Source organism: Schistocerca piceifrons, chromosome 2 (assembly GCF_021461385.2).
Source record: "Schistocerca piceifrons isolate TAMUIC-IGC-003096 chromosome 2, iqSchPice1.1, whole genome shotgun sequence".
NCBI classification, from domain to species: domain Eukaryota; kingdom Metazoa; phylum Arthropoda; class Insecta; order Orthoptera; family Acrididae; genus Schistocerca; species Schistocerca piceifrons.
Genome location: NC_060139.1, coordinates 556,572,738 through 556,587,932, shown reverse-complemented (window position 1 = coordinate 556,587,932; position 15,195 = coordinate 556,572,738). Strand labels below are relative to the sequence as shown.

Sequence of the window (15,195 nt, the reverse complement as noted above, 5' to 3'; positions counted from 1 at the left end):
GGCATTCTGCTCTATATCTGATAAACATGCCTTTTGGGTTGTATTTTTACAATTCACTGCCACTTGACATTGCAAGTGTGCCCACAATTTTCTGATGGTGTTTAGAACGATTCTTGCATTGTGTGCTTGTGCATGTTAACTACTTAACTTAACTGTGAGTAAAGCTACGAGGGGGCAACAGCTTGTCAATTTACATTCTTTGTTTGATAAGCTCAGGGCTCACAACTGTATAAACAAATTAAAGTCTACTTTCTGGAATCTTTAAGAACTGCAAACTCTACCTGGAAAATAAATTATTACAGAAAATGCATTCCCAGAATGGTCCTCATTTGCCCCTCACGAAATCTTTCACATAAAAGGATTAAATTTGTATAGCCTAACGCCTATTAGAGAGCATTTGCTACCTTGAAATAATGCATTGAATCTGGAAGAAGTGTTATGTTAGCCGCAGACATGTCAGTGTTTGGCATTGATGACATGCTGTCCCATCTAGACACTGATGGGACAGAGCTGTTTATAGGACTTATGGCATAAACTTTATCTTCAGTGGGAAAAGAAAAATTATTCTCTTATCGAGAAAGAAGCCTTGACCATAATGTGTAGGGTAAAAGAGAGTTCCATATATTTCTGTATGGCAGCAATTTCCATTTACTAACCGATCATAGTCTGCCAATCACCATGTTTGGTCCAGAGTTGAAACTCCTTGAGAGAACAGTGGCTTCAGAGTTAGGCATTGTTTCTCAGCAGTTATAATTACAACATACTTCACAGTCTCACCTTATCAGGTCTCCCAGTGGACCACTATTTCAGTAAGTAGAAGACTGCTTACTTTTCGATAAACGGACATGTAATGCATTCTATTGCCAGGTTTACAGTCACAGCTTATGATGATGTCATGAAGGCTAGATGAGTGGGCCTCCTTCTTCAGAGGTGATGATGTCAGTTCAGCAGGGTTGGCTTTGAGTGTATTGTCAAGTGCTTGGACTCCACTTTGAGAATTTATTTCTCCTTCTGACACCACCTTAATGCCATTGATGGCATCCTGTTGATGGCTATGGGGGATGCAGTGTGCAAAATCGTAACATCACCTGGGTGCTGACCCCATATCATCCACCTCCTGCATTGCAGGCAATCAGGAATGAGTTGTATGAAGGTCATGAAAATGTGTCATGTTTACTGGCCGGAGATAGATGTGCAGACTGAATGAGCTGTACAGTTCTGATACACGTATGCAAAATCAGTGTGATCTAGTGCAGGGTTTTTTGCCATGGTTCAAGCCAGTACATCCACGGGAGTGGGTACACTTTGATTTAAGCAGACAATTTAAAGGCACAGTGTGACATCTGGTAGTAGATGCCCTCTCTGATTTTCCTCTTATGGCCAGAGTGACTTCCACAGCTACCGCTGCAACAGTCCGGTCCCTGTCCAATATCTTTGCAATAGAGGACACGCTGTGAATGATAGTATCCAACAGTGGGACTCACTTTTTGACATCTGAGTTCTGCCAGTTTTGCCAAAAAATGGCATGATGACCTGACCAGTGTCCCTTTTCACCCAGCATCAAACTCTGAATTGGAATGACTGGTCATATATTTTAAAACTCAGATGCAGATGAAGGTCGTGTTAATGGTGTCCTCTGAGGAAGCCCCATCTATACACACCCCCCCCCCCCCCCCTGTTACCATCATTCAATGGACAGATGACTGATGTAACAGTTCAGGTATCACCTCCTATGTGCGTTTCAGTGGGGATATCTGTGTTACAGCTCTGATCCATCATCAATCTCATTGTATCCCTGCCAAGTGGTAAAGAGGATATCCCACCAGCAGGCAGTGAAATGAATGTGGAATCAGTTTGTCACATTCATAGTGTATGGAGCATAAACATTGAGCCATTCACAGAAGAATCCGCCCCCATGTGAAAGAAATGCATTACTCGAAATTTAAATAGAGTTTTGCAATACATAACTGTGGCAGCAGCCATTATGCCTAATATTTTGGCCTGGCTCTAAGCTGTGCCTTACTCCAAAACTAAATTGTATATGGGCCATAAACTATGACTATATGATGAGCAGACGTCATTTTTTGGTGATTTATATGTTCTTTGCATTTCAGGTATATGACTATGGTCTCTCTTGGTGCATGGTATCAAAGGAAGTATGAACTAGCCATTTTTGCTACAGCAATCTCCTCATTTATAAGCTGGCCATTTGCAGGGCTGCTAGGGTGAGTATAAAGCACTAACAACAGGGTGTACTACTTATGTATTAGTATATTATTGTTGTTTAATACTATTATTGTCATTTTTCTGTTAATGTTCTTACTGTTGCTGCTATTGTTATTATTTCAGAATATGAAGTATGTGTTTATATATGTAATTATTTCCTATAATGAGCTTCAACAAGGGACAATGGTGATTTGACCAATTTTTCTGTAGTGTTCCCATTGCACTGGACATTGTTTTCCGGCGAAAAGATGTCATCAAATTCATACAGTGGAGTGGAATATCCGTTGCAGTTATTTTGGTAAATATTAATTATGTAACTACTACTTATTCCATTCTCTGTCATTTAAAATCAAACATTTCTACATTGTAAACACTTGCACTTGAATTGCTCTTTAGAGCAAATATTTTTTTGGAGGAAGTCAACAGAATAAATTTTTACTTAGACTATTAGTTTTAGGAGTCTCTAATGATACCTTGTAACTAGTGATTGAGCCTGACCAGATGTTTGACTGTAAAGAAAGCATGTTCAAAATCTTTATGGGAGCACTAGACTAGTGCCAGTTTCTTTCCGCATGCAGATTGTTTGATCTACACAGATTTTTATGTTTAACTTTAACAAATTTTTATGTTGTTCACAAACTGCAACATCTTCAAAACTTTTTGCACTAATTATGGCCATAGAAGCATGGTATTTTCTGAATGTACTTTTGACCAGAAAGCAACTCTGTTAGCTGAAGTCAGAGGTCTTTGCTAATCGTGCCTTTCGCCTTCTTGTCACTGGTATTTCCATAGAAACTGTCATCCTGTAACAAATATTTCCTTAGAAGTCCCATACCAATATTCATAGATTTTGCTTTACAAATGTTTTAATATACTGGTAACAAAATATTATCACAAAAATTTTTGTTCCCTATTTCACCCCCTTAGTGATTGAATGTCCTAAAAATAATGAAAAACATATTTTTTCCCTCTTAATTGAGAAGCCAAATACAAATTTTCAGAGATTTGGTTTTAGAAATGCTTTCATAATGAAATATTTGCATAAAAACTTTCTTTCTATGTTTTGCCCCTTTAGGGACTGAATTTCCAGAAATAGTGGAACAAGTGTTTATTATTATTATTATTATTATTATTATTTTAATTCCTAGCCGAGAAGCTAGATATAAATTTTCTTAGATTCAGTTTTAAAAATGCTTTCATAATGAAATATTTTCATAATACGTATCACCCCTATTTCATCCCCTAAAAGCATAAATGTCCAAAAATAGTGAAATGCATTTTTTTTTAAACAGAGAAGCCAAATACAAATTTTCATAGGTTTAGCTTAAAAATGATTGCATAATGAAATATTTCCATAAAAACTTTCATCCCAAATATCACCCCCAGAGGGGCTGAATTTGCAATAAGCTGTTTTTTATTTGTAACTGTGAAGTCAAGTACCAATTTTCTTAGATGTAGCTTTGAAAACACTTTAGTATTTCTTTAAGAATGAGTTTTCACCCACTACTTCATCCCCATAGGGGTTAAATTTCCAAAATTACTGAGTGTGGCTTCAATAGCCAGAGACTGCCGTCATGTGTGTGTGAGTTCTGTTTGCATTGAGTGTGTGTGTGTATGTATGATCTATCTTTGGATGAAGGCATTGTTGGCTGAAAGCTTATTTTCTGCCAGTCCTTTTGTTGTGCCAACCTGCGACTCATCATCTCCACTATATGGTAAGAAGCAGCTATCCTTTTCATAATACTGTCAAAAGTACTGAAACATGTATTTCTTTATTTCTGATTGAGAAACCAAAGACCAATTTTCATAGGTCTAGCTTCAAATTGCCTTAATAGTGACATATTTTCAAAACCCTTTGGTCCCCTGTTTCATTCCTTGAGAATGGAATCTCGAAAAATCCATTCTTAAATGACACTTAACAGTATAAGATTAAGACCCTCTCCATTTATCAAGTTTCTAGCCGTAACGGTTTGGTGCTGGACAATGATGAGTCAGTCAGGACATTATTTTGTACACTATGAAACGAATTGTCATCTCTGTGTCAAGGAAGCCACTTCAGAAATAGTGTACTAGTTATTGCTCTTTAGTTCACAAAAATATATACCAGATGACTATTAATGCCTTTGAGAGAGAAAAAAAGATCATCAGTTACCTTTCAATATCTGCCCCGTTTTCTGTCGGCGACCTCTTTGTGTTTTGCCAAACACCTTTATTTTACTGAGATTGTCATTGCAATGTCATGAATTATTATTATTATTATTATTATTATTATTATTATTATTATTATTATTATTATTATTATTATATTTTCACACTCATTGTTTCCATGGTAAATTTTTTCTCGTGTTACAGTTTATATGTAGGGGAACATAAGTATGTATGTATATATTAAACCAGGGACCTAGAAACAACAGAGAGGCTTCATCCCACCCTCAGTGGTTCACAACCCCACAACAGATCACAGCAGTCCACTCGTACCACCACCACCCCACACCGAACTCAGGGTTATTGTGCGGTTTGGCCCCCAGTGGACGCCCCCCCTCTGCTGCGTGGGGAACGTCTCTTAGCAGATAAGTTTAACCCCAAATTTTTGCGTGCTAGAATAAATGTGGTGTACGCATACGTGGAAACAGTGTTTGTGCAGCAATTGCCGACATAGTGTAACTGAGGCAGGATAAGGGGAACCAGCCCACATTCGTCAAGGTAGATGGAAAACTTCCCTAAAAACCATCCACAGACTGGCCGGCACACCAGACCTCAACACTAATCCGCCAGGTGAATTCGTGCCAGGGATCAGCACACCTGCTCGCTTGGGAAGCAACGCATTAGACTGTGCGGCTAGCCTTGCGGGCAACACAGGTATAATGAACTTACACAAAAACATCATATTTCATATATCCTGCTGTACTTCTTCTTCCTCCTCCTCCTCCTCCTCCTCCTCTCATTCTTATTCTTCTTCGCCTTTTCTTGTATCTTCTGTTAGGTCGGCTTTGACATTATGGTTTCAAGCTATGTTTGTGGTAGATGGTGGCTGGATGCTCTGCCTGACACCACCACTCGCTCCCTGCACCACACATATATTCCATCCGTCTATGTCTGTAGTAATCTATGTTGAAGTGTGAGAATGTTTTCTAATTTTTTTTTGTAGTGTGTGTCTGAGGTGGTATTTATATAACTAGATGTGTAAAACCATCTAAACATCATGTACAAGCTAGTTCACCAGCTCTCATCGGTAATCTACGAGGGAGATACGACCCAGGGCAGGCTCACCTCCCTGTATCACAGAGGTGGCACTTTAAATGGGCTAAGCTGTCCAGTCGGGTATTTATACTGCTGTAGGAATAAAACCAGTGTCATTTTCAGTATTTGCCACTCCACAGTATAGTTGTGTCTGTGTACTAAACCAACCGAAGTGTACACTGGAAATAAAGCTAGGTGTTCAGTGACAAACAAGAGAATTCTTATTAAGTGGAGTAGATTTCATTGCTTCCCCAACTTTTCTGATGAAATTTAATGCAGATCCATTGACTAACTTCCTCATTCCATAAACTGAGCTGGAGCTTGGTGTACCTTGGTTGTCCTCCTCCAATGGTCATTTGGGCTTCAGTGTATTTAAGCACTAATTGGACAATGCCCTAATTTGATATAAATTAATCAAACCTTTATGATTCAAAAACATATTTATCATTTATATTGTACTAGCAAGACCCGTTCGGATAGCCAAGCATGTTAAAGTGCTTGTTTCTGGGATACGGGGAAGTGCGCCGACCACGGGTTGAATCCACCTCGCAGTTTATTGATCGAGGTCAGTGTGGTGATCAGCCTGCATGTGATGTTTAGATGAATACAGTGCCGTTTCCCACATTCCACCTCAATTAAATGACACACAAACACTTTGGAAAACAATGTCATGTCTGACCACACTCTATATGCTAGACACAGACAGAAGGGGAATATGGGTGGGAGGTGGGGAAGTGGTGACTTGATCATAATAATAGGCTATATACAGCTATCACATTCAGTGAGATAGCAGACATACTGTACTACTCCCAATCCACCACTGGATGAATGTGTCTCACTTGCATGGGAAGAGAGGAGTCAGTGTAAAGTTCATACTACAGGAATTTACAGAAGTATCGTCTGTTAAAATGTGATCTCATATACTTGGAAGACAACGTAAGTAGTTGAATATGGTAATACTTTAATTATGCCAAGACATTGTACCTGTAGCCTACCTGTTGCTGTTTTACTGTTGTATGCTGCTCTTAGTTTTAATACCTTTTGCTCATCCTACACATAATAAGCACTCATCAACATCATTTACATTTACAGCACATACTAGACATGTGATTAAGGATTTTTTTTTAGAATGGCAAAAGTGATGAAGTTGTTGTTGTTGTTGGTGGTGGTGGTGGTGGTGGTGGTGGTGGGGTTATTCGATTTCATCCAAAATCTTACAGTGTGAGCTTTGCAGTTGGTTGTATGTTTTGTAGCATTGAGAACATATAAAACCAGAGTCACGTTCTCCTGCTCCTTTTTCTCATTTGCAACTCCTGCACAGGAAGAACTGTTGCCACGATATAGCCCATTTTGTTCTGATTTTCTTGTAATTAACAATAAGTGATATTTATGTTGGAGGAAGAAATACTGTGCAGTCGTTTGTTGATTAGACTGATAAGTGCTGAATCATGCAACTCTTTTGTAAACAGTACCTATCCTTTCCATCAGTTCAACATGGCAAGAACACTAGGCCATCAAAATGTATTCAAAAATATGTCATAATTTTATAAAATATCTGTGTTGATGTATTAAATCTACATCTACACTTCCTCAGAATTCGTCTAGTGAATCCAAACCTTCTATGTGTATCTCTCACAACTAGATTCATGTCATCATTCCATCATAAATTTCCCTGGGTGGATATTCTTTTATATTTGATGGTTGTGACTGATTTCAGAGAAAGACTAGTATAGGTGGAAGGGAGAAGACGAGGTGACTGTTTGGTTTGAAAGTAGGAACTTTGCTGCTGTAAGAGCTGTAAGAGAGGAGGAGAACTATCTGGGAGATTTTTTTATGACCAAAGTTAGTGGTGCACTTATGGGAGAGGAAAGTGTAAAAGCATTTATTATTGTAGATATTGAGAAACTTGGTGCTGAAGCAGATTCAACACATTGTGAAAGGGGTGCAACTGTTGATGTGGAGATATACTTGCATTTAGTTGGTTTTATAGGGACAGAGGTTTGAGGGAAGATCTCAAGAAAATAGAGGCCATTGTTGAAGGTGGTTACAAATTTGAAGACTGCACACACACACACACACACACACACACACACACACACACACACACACACCAGGTTATATCAGATTTCCACACATTTTGACTGTGATCTGTCAACATTGCTGTTTGAAATGGGTCAGCTGTCTGATAGATGGGGAAGTTGTTGTTGTATTGGCACTGATGGTAAACCAGTACAACTGTTCTCTGGCATACACATCGCATTCCACGTTATCTTGTCAGTGAGTAATTTCTGTATGGTTCCGAACTACCGTAATAATCACCTCACAAGGTGTTAAATTAGTTACATGAGCAATATAGTTTTGTTTAGGAAGGAAAAAAGATAGATTTGGGTTTAATGTGCTTTCAACAGTGAGATCATAATAGGTGGCACACAGTGTCAGGTGGAAAAGAAAATTAGCCATGTACTCTTCAAAGGAACCTCCCTGGCACTTGCTATAAGCCATGTAGTGACACCACAGAAAACCTAAGCCTGAATAGCCAGATGAGGATTTGAACTGCCATCCACCTGAATGTCTTGCCACTGCACCATCTGCTCTGTTTTTGTATAGCATTTTCTTAAGGAGTTGTTTTGTGAATTTATTTGTATCTCATCCTCGAACTCTATCAGTGCTATGTCCCATTCCTCTTTAAACACCGAGTGAGGTGGCACAGTGGTTAGCACAATGGACTCGCATACAGGAGGACAGCGGTTCAATTCCCAGCCATACTGATTTAGGTTTTCCGTGATTTCCCTAAATCTCTTCAGGCAAATGTCAGGATGGTTCCTTTGAAAGGTCATGGCTGTCTTCCTTACTCGTCCTTCCCTAATCCTATGAGAATAATGCCTCGCTGTTTGGTCTCTTCCACCCAACTCCTCCTCAAACCATTAAACACGCATGAAAGATTTTTTGCATTCATCACATTATTATGTCACATCTATATTTCAGTTATATGATAGTTGATTTAGGACACTTTTAAAATTATACTTTTTTTTCCTTCTGTAATGAACCCCATGGATTTACATAGGCTGAATGGTTAACTAACTTGATCAGCTGTGTCTGACGTGATCATATTTCATGAACTTGTGAGACTCGGTGTATGCTTTCTTCACTGCCATACTATTTACACTCCAATCCTTGCATCAGATTTCAAATCTAAATTGGAAATTGTACTGCTTTTTGTTAAGTGCACAACGTGCCACATAGCATCTGGTTTCTTGTTGACAGCTCTTACGTCTGAATGTACATCATTATTCATGGTATTAAAACTGTTAAATAGATTTAATGTCTAAGAGTTCATGATCTATTTCATTTTCTCGCATCTCAATACACTCTAATTGGGCAATAAAATTCAATCCATAATTGACTACATAAATATTTTTAAATAGTGAAAGATGTTAGTGTTGAAATGTTGGGCAGTACTTCATTTATTATTAATTATAGGCTTTAATCATATAATTTTGTTTTGACCTTTAATTTTTTATGAAATCCAAGTGAAACAATATATTGTTCCTAAAAAAATGAGCCATTGATGACTTGATTCTTTGAAGGAGTATTTAAATTTAATGTATACATTTGTTTCATTATTATCTCAGTGTTAAAGACAGTGAAACATCAAATGCATTTCTTACTGATGGTAAAATAAGTGTGTTGCGGTAAGTGTTATATGAGATGTGATATAATGGAAAATTTATTTACCATACATCTGCTTGTTGCTGTAGACATAACAAAGAGACTATATCATAGCTACTTACAGTCAGTAATAAGATATGGGGTTGTTTTTGAGTGGAGCATTATGTGCCTAGGTAATTCCAGAAAAAAATATGTCATTAGAAATTTGTGTGGTGGAGGGAACCATGTCACCCTTCATTTAAAAATCAGGGGCTTTTAACCGTCCTCTATGTTTACGAGCCCATCATCTTTTAAGACTGTAACTCATAATTATTAAAGGAAGAACATTTTGATCACTCACTTAATAAAAGAAATTAAGATCACTTTATGCTTAGTTTCAACTGATCCAGATTATATGCTCAGGCACCACAATATAAGGGAATGAAAATCTACAACAAATTTAAAAAAACAACAACAACAAAATAGTAACTACATAATATTTTTGCCATAGAACTGTCACTGCTCAGTGGGAAGAGTTCATTGAGGATGAACTGTGAATGGATAATTTAATCAGGATGTCACTTATCATCACCGTTGTGTAAATACTGCTGTACAAAATAAAAATGAGAAAAAGAAGAGAACTGTATTATTCAGTTTAAAATGCTGATTTATCCCATTAATATAATTTTATATTAATTAATTATGTTACTCATTTTTATATAACACCTGTATCCTAATACTCATTTTTATATTACTCCTGTACCCTAATTGCATTATTAGCAAATTTATATTATGATCTGAATAAATTGCAATTCACAATGCTTAATTTTAATACTGATTTTTTGTTTTAAACAGCTTCCAATGGTGAAAACAGACTCTTCATATTTTGGTCGACTTGTTATTGCTCCATACAACATTGTTCACTACAATATATTCACAAATCATGGACCCAATCTGTATGGCACAGAGCCATTTTCATTTTACTTTGTTAATGGGTTCCTGAACTTCAACTTTGTGTTCTTAGCAGCTTTATTCTCTCCTCTTTTTCTGGTGAGTAGAATGTCAAAATGTGATTACTGTTATTTACTTACATATATCACTAGAAACCATGTTGACAGGATGAAACTCGTTGGTTGGATCCTGATATTGTCGGGCAACATCAATAATCAAATGAAAGGAATTAATTTTATTATATCATCTGTGTGCTTTAATAGTTTAATTTCTTGAGTTTCTGCATGTAAATTTAATATCTAATAGCCACAGTTCTCGCATTTTCATTTGCGTCGGAAAGTAAACTGATTTTGTGACATATTACAAGTTCCTAATCAGGGGAGAATTATTTAGTTTCACCTGAATGCTTCAGTAGTTACGTTTTTGAATATCTGTGTATTATTAGACACAGTTCCTGCGTTTTCGTCAGGGTCAAGAGTAGAGTTGCGCAGCATGTGCCAATAGTCCGTTTATCTGCATAGATTAGTTTTCCACCGTCTTTAGTATGGACAGGGACTGCGATTGTTGTGTGCAGATGCTGCGAGCCGAGTTAGTGACACTTCGCTCTCAGCTTCAGGATGTGATGGCTTTGGTTACACAGCTTGAGGCTGCAATGGATGGGCACCACTGTTGTGGGCCGGCCTTGGGGATCCAACAGATGTCCAACACGTCTGAGTGCTCCGACCGGTCCTCACTGGTGGCCAACCCAGTTACTACTCGCACTGAGGCTGACGCCTCACCTGTGGTCAAGTGGGGGGTCACCCCGGTGCAAAGCAGGCGGTGAAAAGACTTCCCAGGTGGCCACACATAAGGCCTCCCCGGTTTGTCTGACAAACAGGTTCCAGCTGTTGTCTGTGGCTGACACTGTCGCTGAGGCAGATGCTGTCGCCTGTCCTGTTTCAGAGGAAACCACTCAGTCTGCAAGATCCGGGCAATCACAGAGGGTGGAATTATTGGTAGTTGGGAGCTCCAATGTTAGGCGCGTTATGGGTCCCATTAGGGACTTGGCTGACAAGAAGGGTAAGAAAACCAATGTACACTCCGTGTGCATACCAGATGCACTCATTCTCCATGTGGAAAGGGTCCTCCCGGAGGCCATGAAGAGCACAGAGTGCAGCCATATGCAGGTGGTTGCTCATGTCAGTACCAATGATGTGTGTCACTTTGGATCAGAAGAGATTCTCTCTGGTTTTGAGCGGCTAACAGAAGTGGTAAAGGGTGCCAGTCTTGCTTGCAAGATGAAAGCAGAGCTGACCATTTGCAGCATAGTGGACAGGATCAATTGCAGACCTCTGGTACAGAGCCGAGTGGAGAGTCTGAATCAGAGGCTCAGGCGGTTCTGCGACCATGTAGGCTGCAGATTCCTTGACTTGCACCAAAGGGTGGTTGGGTTTCGGGTGCCATTGAATAGGTCAGGTGTCCACTATGTGCAGGAGGCAGCTATATGGGTAGAAGGGGCTGTGTCGCATGGACTGGGTGGTTTTTTAGGTTAGAGGGTCTCGGGGAAAACACAAGAAGGGCTTCAGTCACAAAGGGTGCAGGCTGGACCCAGGAAGAACGTAAATACAGGAACCATTTGTATAACAATTTAAATTGTTGGAGCTATGATGGGAGAGTACCAGAGCTCCAAGCACTAATAGAAAGCGCTGATGCTCAGATCGTTATAGGTACTGAAAGCTGACTAAAACCAGATACAAGCTCAGCCAAAATTTTTGCGAAGAACCTAACACTGTTCTGAAAGGACAGGCTAAACATGGTTGGCAGTGGCATGTTTGTTGCTGTTAGAAGTAGTTTAACTTGTTGCGAAATTGAAGTAGATACTTCCTGTGAGTTAGTATGGGCAGAGGTCATTGTTGGCAACCGGAATAAAATAATAATTGGACCCTTTTACTGACCTTCCAGTTCAGATGATACAGTTGCTGAAAGGTTCAAAGAAAACTTGAGTTTGATTTCAATCACGTACCTGACTCATATGATAATAGTTGCTGGTGACTTTAATTTACCCTTGATATGTTGGCAAAAATACATGTTTAATTCCGGAGGTATGCATAAAATATCATCCGAAATTGTGCTAAATGCATTCTCTGAAAATTATTTCGAGCAGTTAGTTCATGAGCCCACGCAAATAGTAAACGGTTGTGAAAACACACTTGACCTCATCAAATAATCCTGAGTTAATAACGAGAATCAAAACCAATTCAGGGATTAGTGAACACAGGGTTGTCATAGCGAGATTGAATATTGTAATCCCAAAATCCTCAAAACATAACGAAAAATATACCCATTGGAAAAAAAAAAAAAAAAAAAACAGTTAAAATTTCACTTGACGCCTTCCTGGAGACATTCTCCATTCATTTCAAACCAGATGTGGTTTGGATTCAAAGAAATAGTATCGGCAGCAATTGAGAGATTTATACCAAATGTATTAACAAACAACGGAGCTGATCCTGCTTGGTACACAAAACGGGTTATAACACTGCTGCAGAAACAACAAAACAAACATGCCAAATTTAAACAGATGCAAAATCACCAAGATTGGCGATATTTTACAGAAGTTCGAAATTTAGCACAGACTTCAATGCTAGATGCTTATAACAGTTTCCACAACGAAACTTTGTCTCAAAACCCGGCAGAAAATCCAAAGAGATTCTGATCGTATGTTAAGTATGTTAGTGGCAAGAAACAATCAATGCCTTCTCTGCACAATAGTAATGGAGATACTATCAAAGATAGTGCTGCCAAAGCAGAGTTACTAAACACAGCCTTCCAAAATGCATTCACAAAAGAATACGAAGTAAATATACCAGAATTCAAATCGAGAACAGCTGCCAACATGAGTAACGTAGAAGTAAATATCCTCGAAGTAGTGAAGCAACGTAAGTCAATTAATAAAAGCTTGTCTTCTGGTCCAGACTGTATACCAATTAGGTTCCTTTCAGAGTATACTGATGCATTAGCTCCATACTTAACAATTATATACAACCATTTGCTCGACGAAAGATCTGTACCCAAAGACTGGAAAGTTGCACAGGTCACACCAATATTCAGAAAGGTAGTAGGAGTGATCCACTAAATTACAGGCCCATATCATTAACATCGATATGCAGCATTATTTTGGGACATATATTGTGTTCGAACATTGTGAATTACCTCGAAGAAAATGGTCTATTGACACACAGTCAACATGGGTTTAGAAAACATCATTCCTGTGAAACACAACTAGCTCTTTATTCACATGTAGTGTTGAGTGCTATTGACAAGGGATTTCAGATCGATTCCGTATTTCTGGATTTCCGGAAGGCTTTTGACACTGTACCACACAAGAGGCTCATAGTGAAATGCGTGCTTATGGAATATCATCTCAGTTATATGGTTGGATTTGTGATTTCCTGTCAGAGAAGTCACAGTTCGTATTAATTAAAGGAAAGTCATTGAGTGAAACAGAAATGATTTCTGGCATTCCCCAAGGTAGTGTTATAGGCCCTTTGCTGTTCCTTATCTATATAAATGATTTGGGAGACAATCTGAGCAGCCGTCTTCGGTTGTTTGCAGATGACACTGTCATTTATTGACTTATAAAGTCATCAGAAGATCAAAACAAACTGCAAAACGATTTAGAAAAGATATCTGAATGGTGCGAAAAGTGGCAGTTGACCCTAAATGATGAAAAGTGTGAGATCATCCAGATGAATGCTAAAAGGAACTCCTTAAACTTTGGTCACATGATAAATCAGTCTAATCTAAAAGCCGTAAATTCAACTAAATGCCTAGGTATTACAGCTACGAACAACTTAAATTGGAACAAACACATAGGAAATGTTGTGGGGAAGGTTAACCAAAGACTGCGTTTTATTGGCAGGACATTTAGAAAATGTAAGACCTACTAAGGAGACTGCCTACACTAGACTTGTCTGTTCTCTTTTAGATTACTGCTGCACAGTTTGGGATCCTCACCTGATAGGACTGATGGAGTACATTGAAAAGTTCAAAGAAAGGCAGCATGTTTTGTATTCACATGAAATATGGGAGAGAGTGTCACAGAAATGATACAGGATTTGGGCTGGACATCATCAAAAGAAAGGCGTTTTTTGTTGCAACGGAATCTTCTCTCAAAATTCCAATCACCAACTTTCTTCTCCAAATGCAAAAATATTTTGTTGACACTGACCTACATAGGGAGAAACGATCACCACAATAAAATAAGGGAAATAAGAGCTCGTACGGAAAGATATAGGTGTTCATTCTTTCCATGCGCTATACGAGATTGGAATAATAGAGAATTGTGAAGGTGGTTCGATGAACCCTCTGCCAGGCACTTAAATGTGATTTGCAGAGTATCCATGCAAATGTAGATGTAGAAATGCTGAACCTTCACTGTAATGTTGATAGAACAGTTGAAATAAATACATTCGGAACAATATTGAAGGATGTAATTTCAGTAGCTACCCACTAATTGATGGAGACCTTTCTTGTTCCTCGTGTCCTGAAAGTACTTAATTCAGATCATTCTGCAAGAAAACAGTGGCCAGGTGATAGTTTGAAATTCCCTTATGACATCCTGTCATTCTGAGAATTCATGAATTCGATGAAATTATGCCGGTGGTCTCACAAGGAACCCCTTGAGTGCTAGTTCACTAGTTCATTCTTTAGCAAGGCTCATTTGAAAGTGTTGTGTTAACAGTTACTATAGGAAAAATATTAGCTGCTAATGACACAGCATGTGCATCAGAAGGGTGACAGGAAATGAGTTTCTCGAGGTGCAGAGATCAACCTTCTATGGGATGTATGTATTACACTTTACAAACATTCAAGAAATGTTCAAAACAAACCATTAACTTGCACCATGAACACTGAATAAAAATTGGCATGCCACGGTGATCACAAAGGTTAGCTCCATCAAGAATGAAAGCAAATTCCTTGGGAGTTACAAACCGTCTGGGATGTTCAGCTAGGTATCCACTGTTAAAAAATGCATATATAATCCTATTAGTGTAATGAGGTGATGAGAACTGATTGAATGTAATGCCATGCAACCAAATGCAAAACAGTCTGTCATGGAGCTTATCATGAAACTGGCTGTCCTTGAAGGCA

General features: G+C 38.6%; 1 protein-coding gene across 3 annotated transcripts in view; it reads left to right on the top strand.

The window, feature by feature from the left end:
- The window catches only part of LOC124776550 (alpha-1,2-mannosyltransferase ALG9), a 144,395-nt gene that overhangs the window by 35,124 nt on the left and 94,076 nt on the right, over positions 1-15,195 (top strand). For all 3 annotated transcript variants that reach the window (XR_007015633.1, XM_047251585.1, XM_047251586.1), the window contains 3 exons: positions 2,115-2,225; positions 2,437-2,524; positions 9,970-10,164. Coding sequence is in view for 2 of the 3 variants with exons in the window: in XM_047251585.1 (XP_047107541.1) it covers positions 2,115-2,225; positions 2,437-2,524; positions 9,970-10,164 (394 nt within the window). In the remaining variant the exon portion in view is untranslated. The remainder of the gene's footprint in view (positions 1-2,114; positions 2,226-2,436; positions 2,525-9,969; positions 10,165-15,195) is intronic.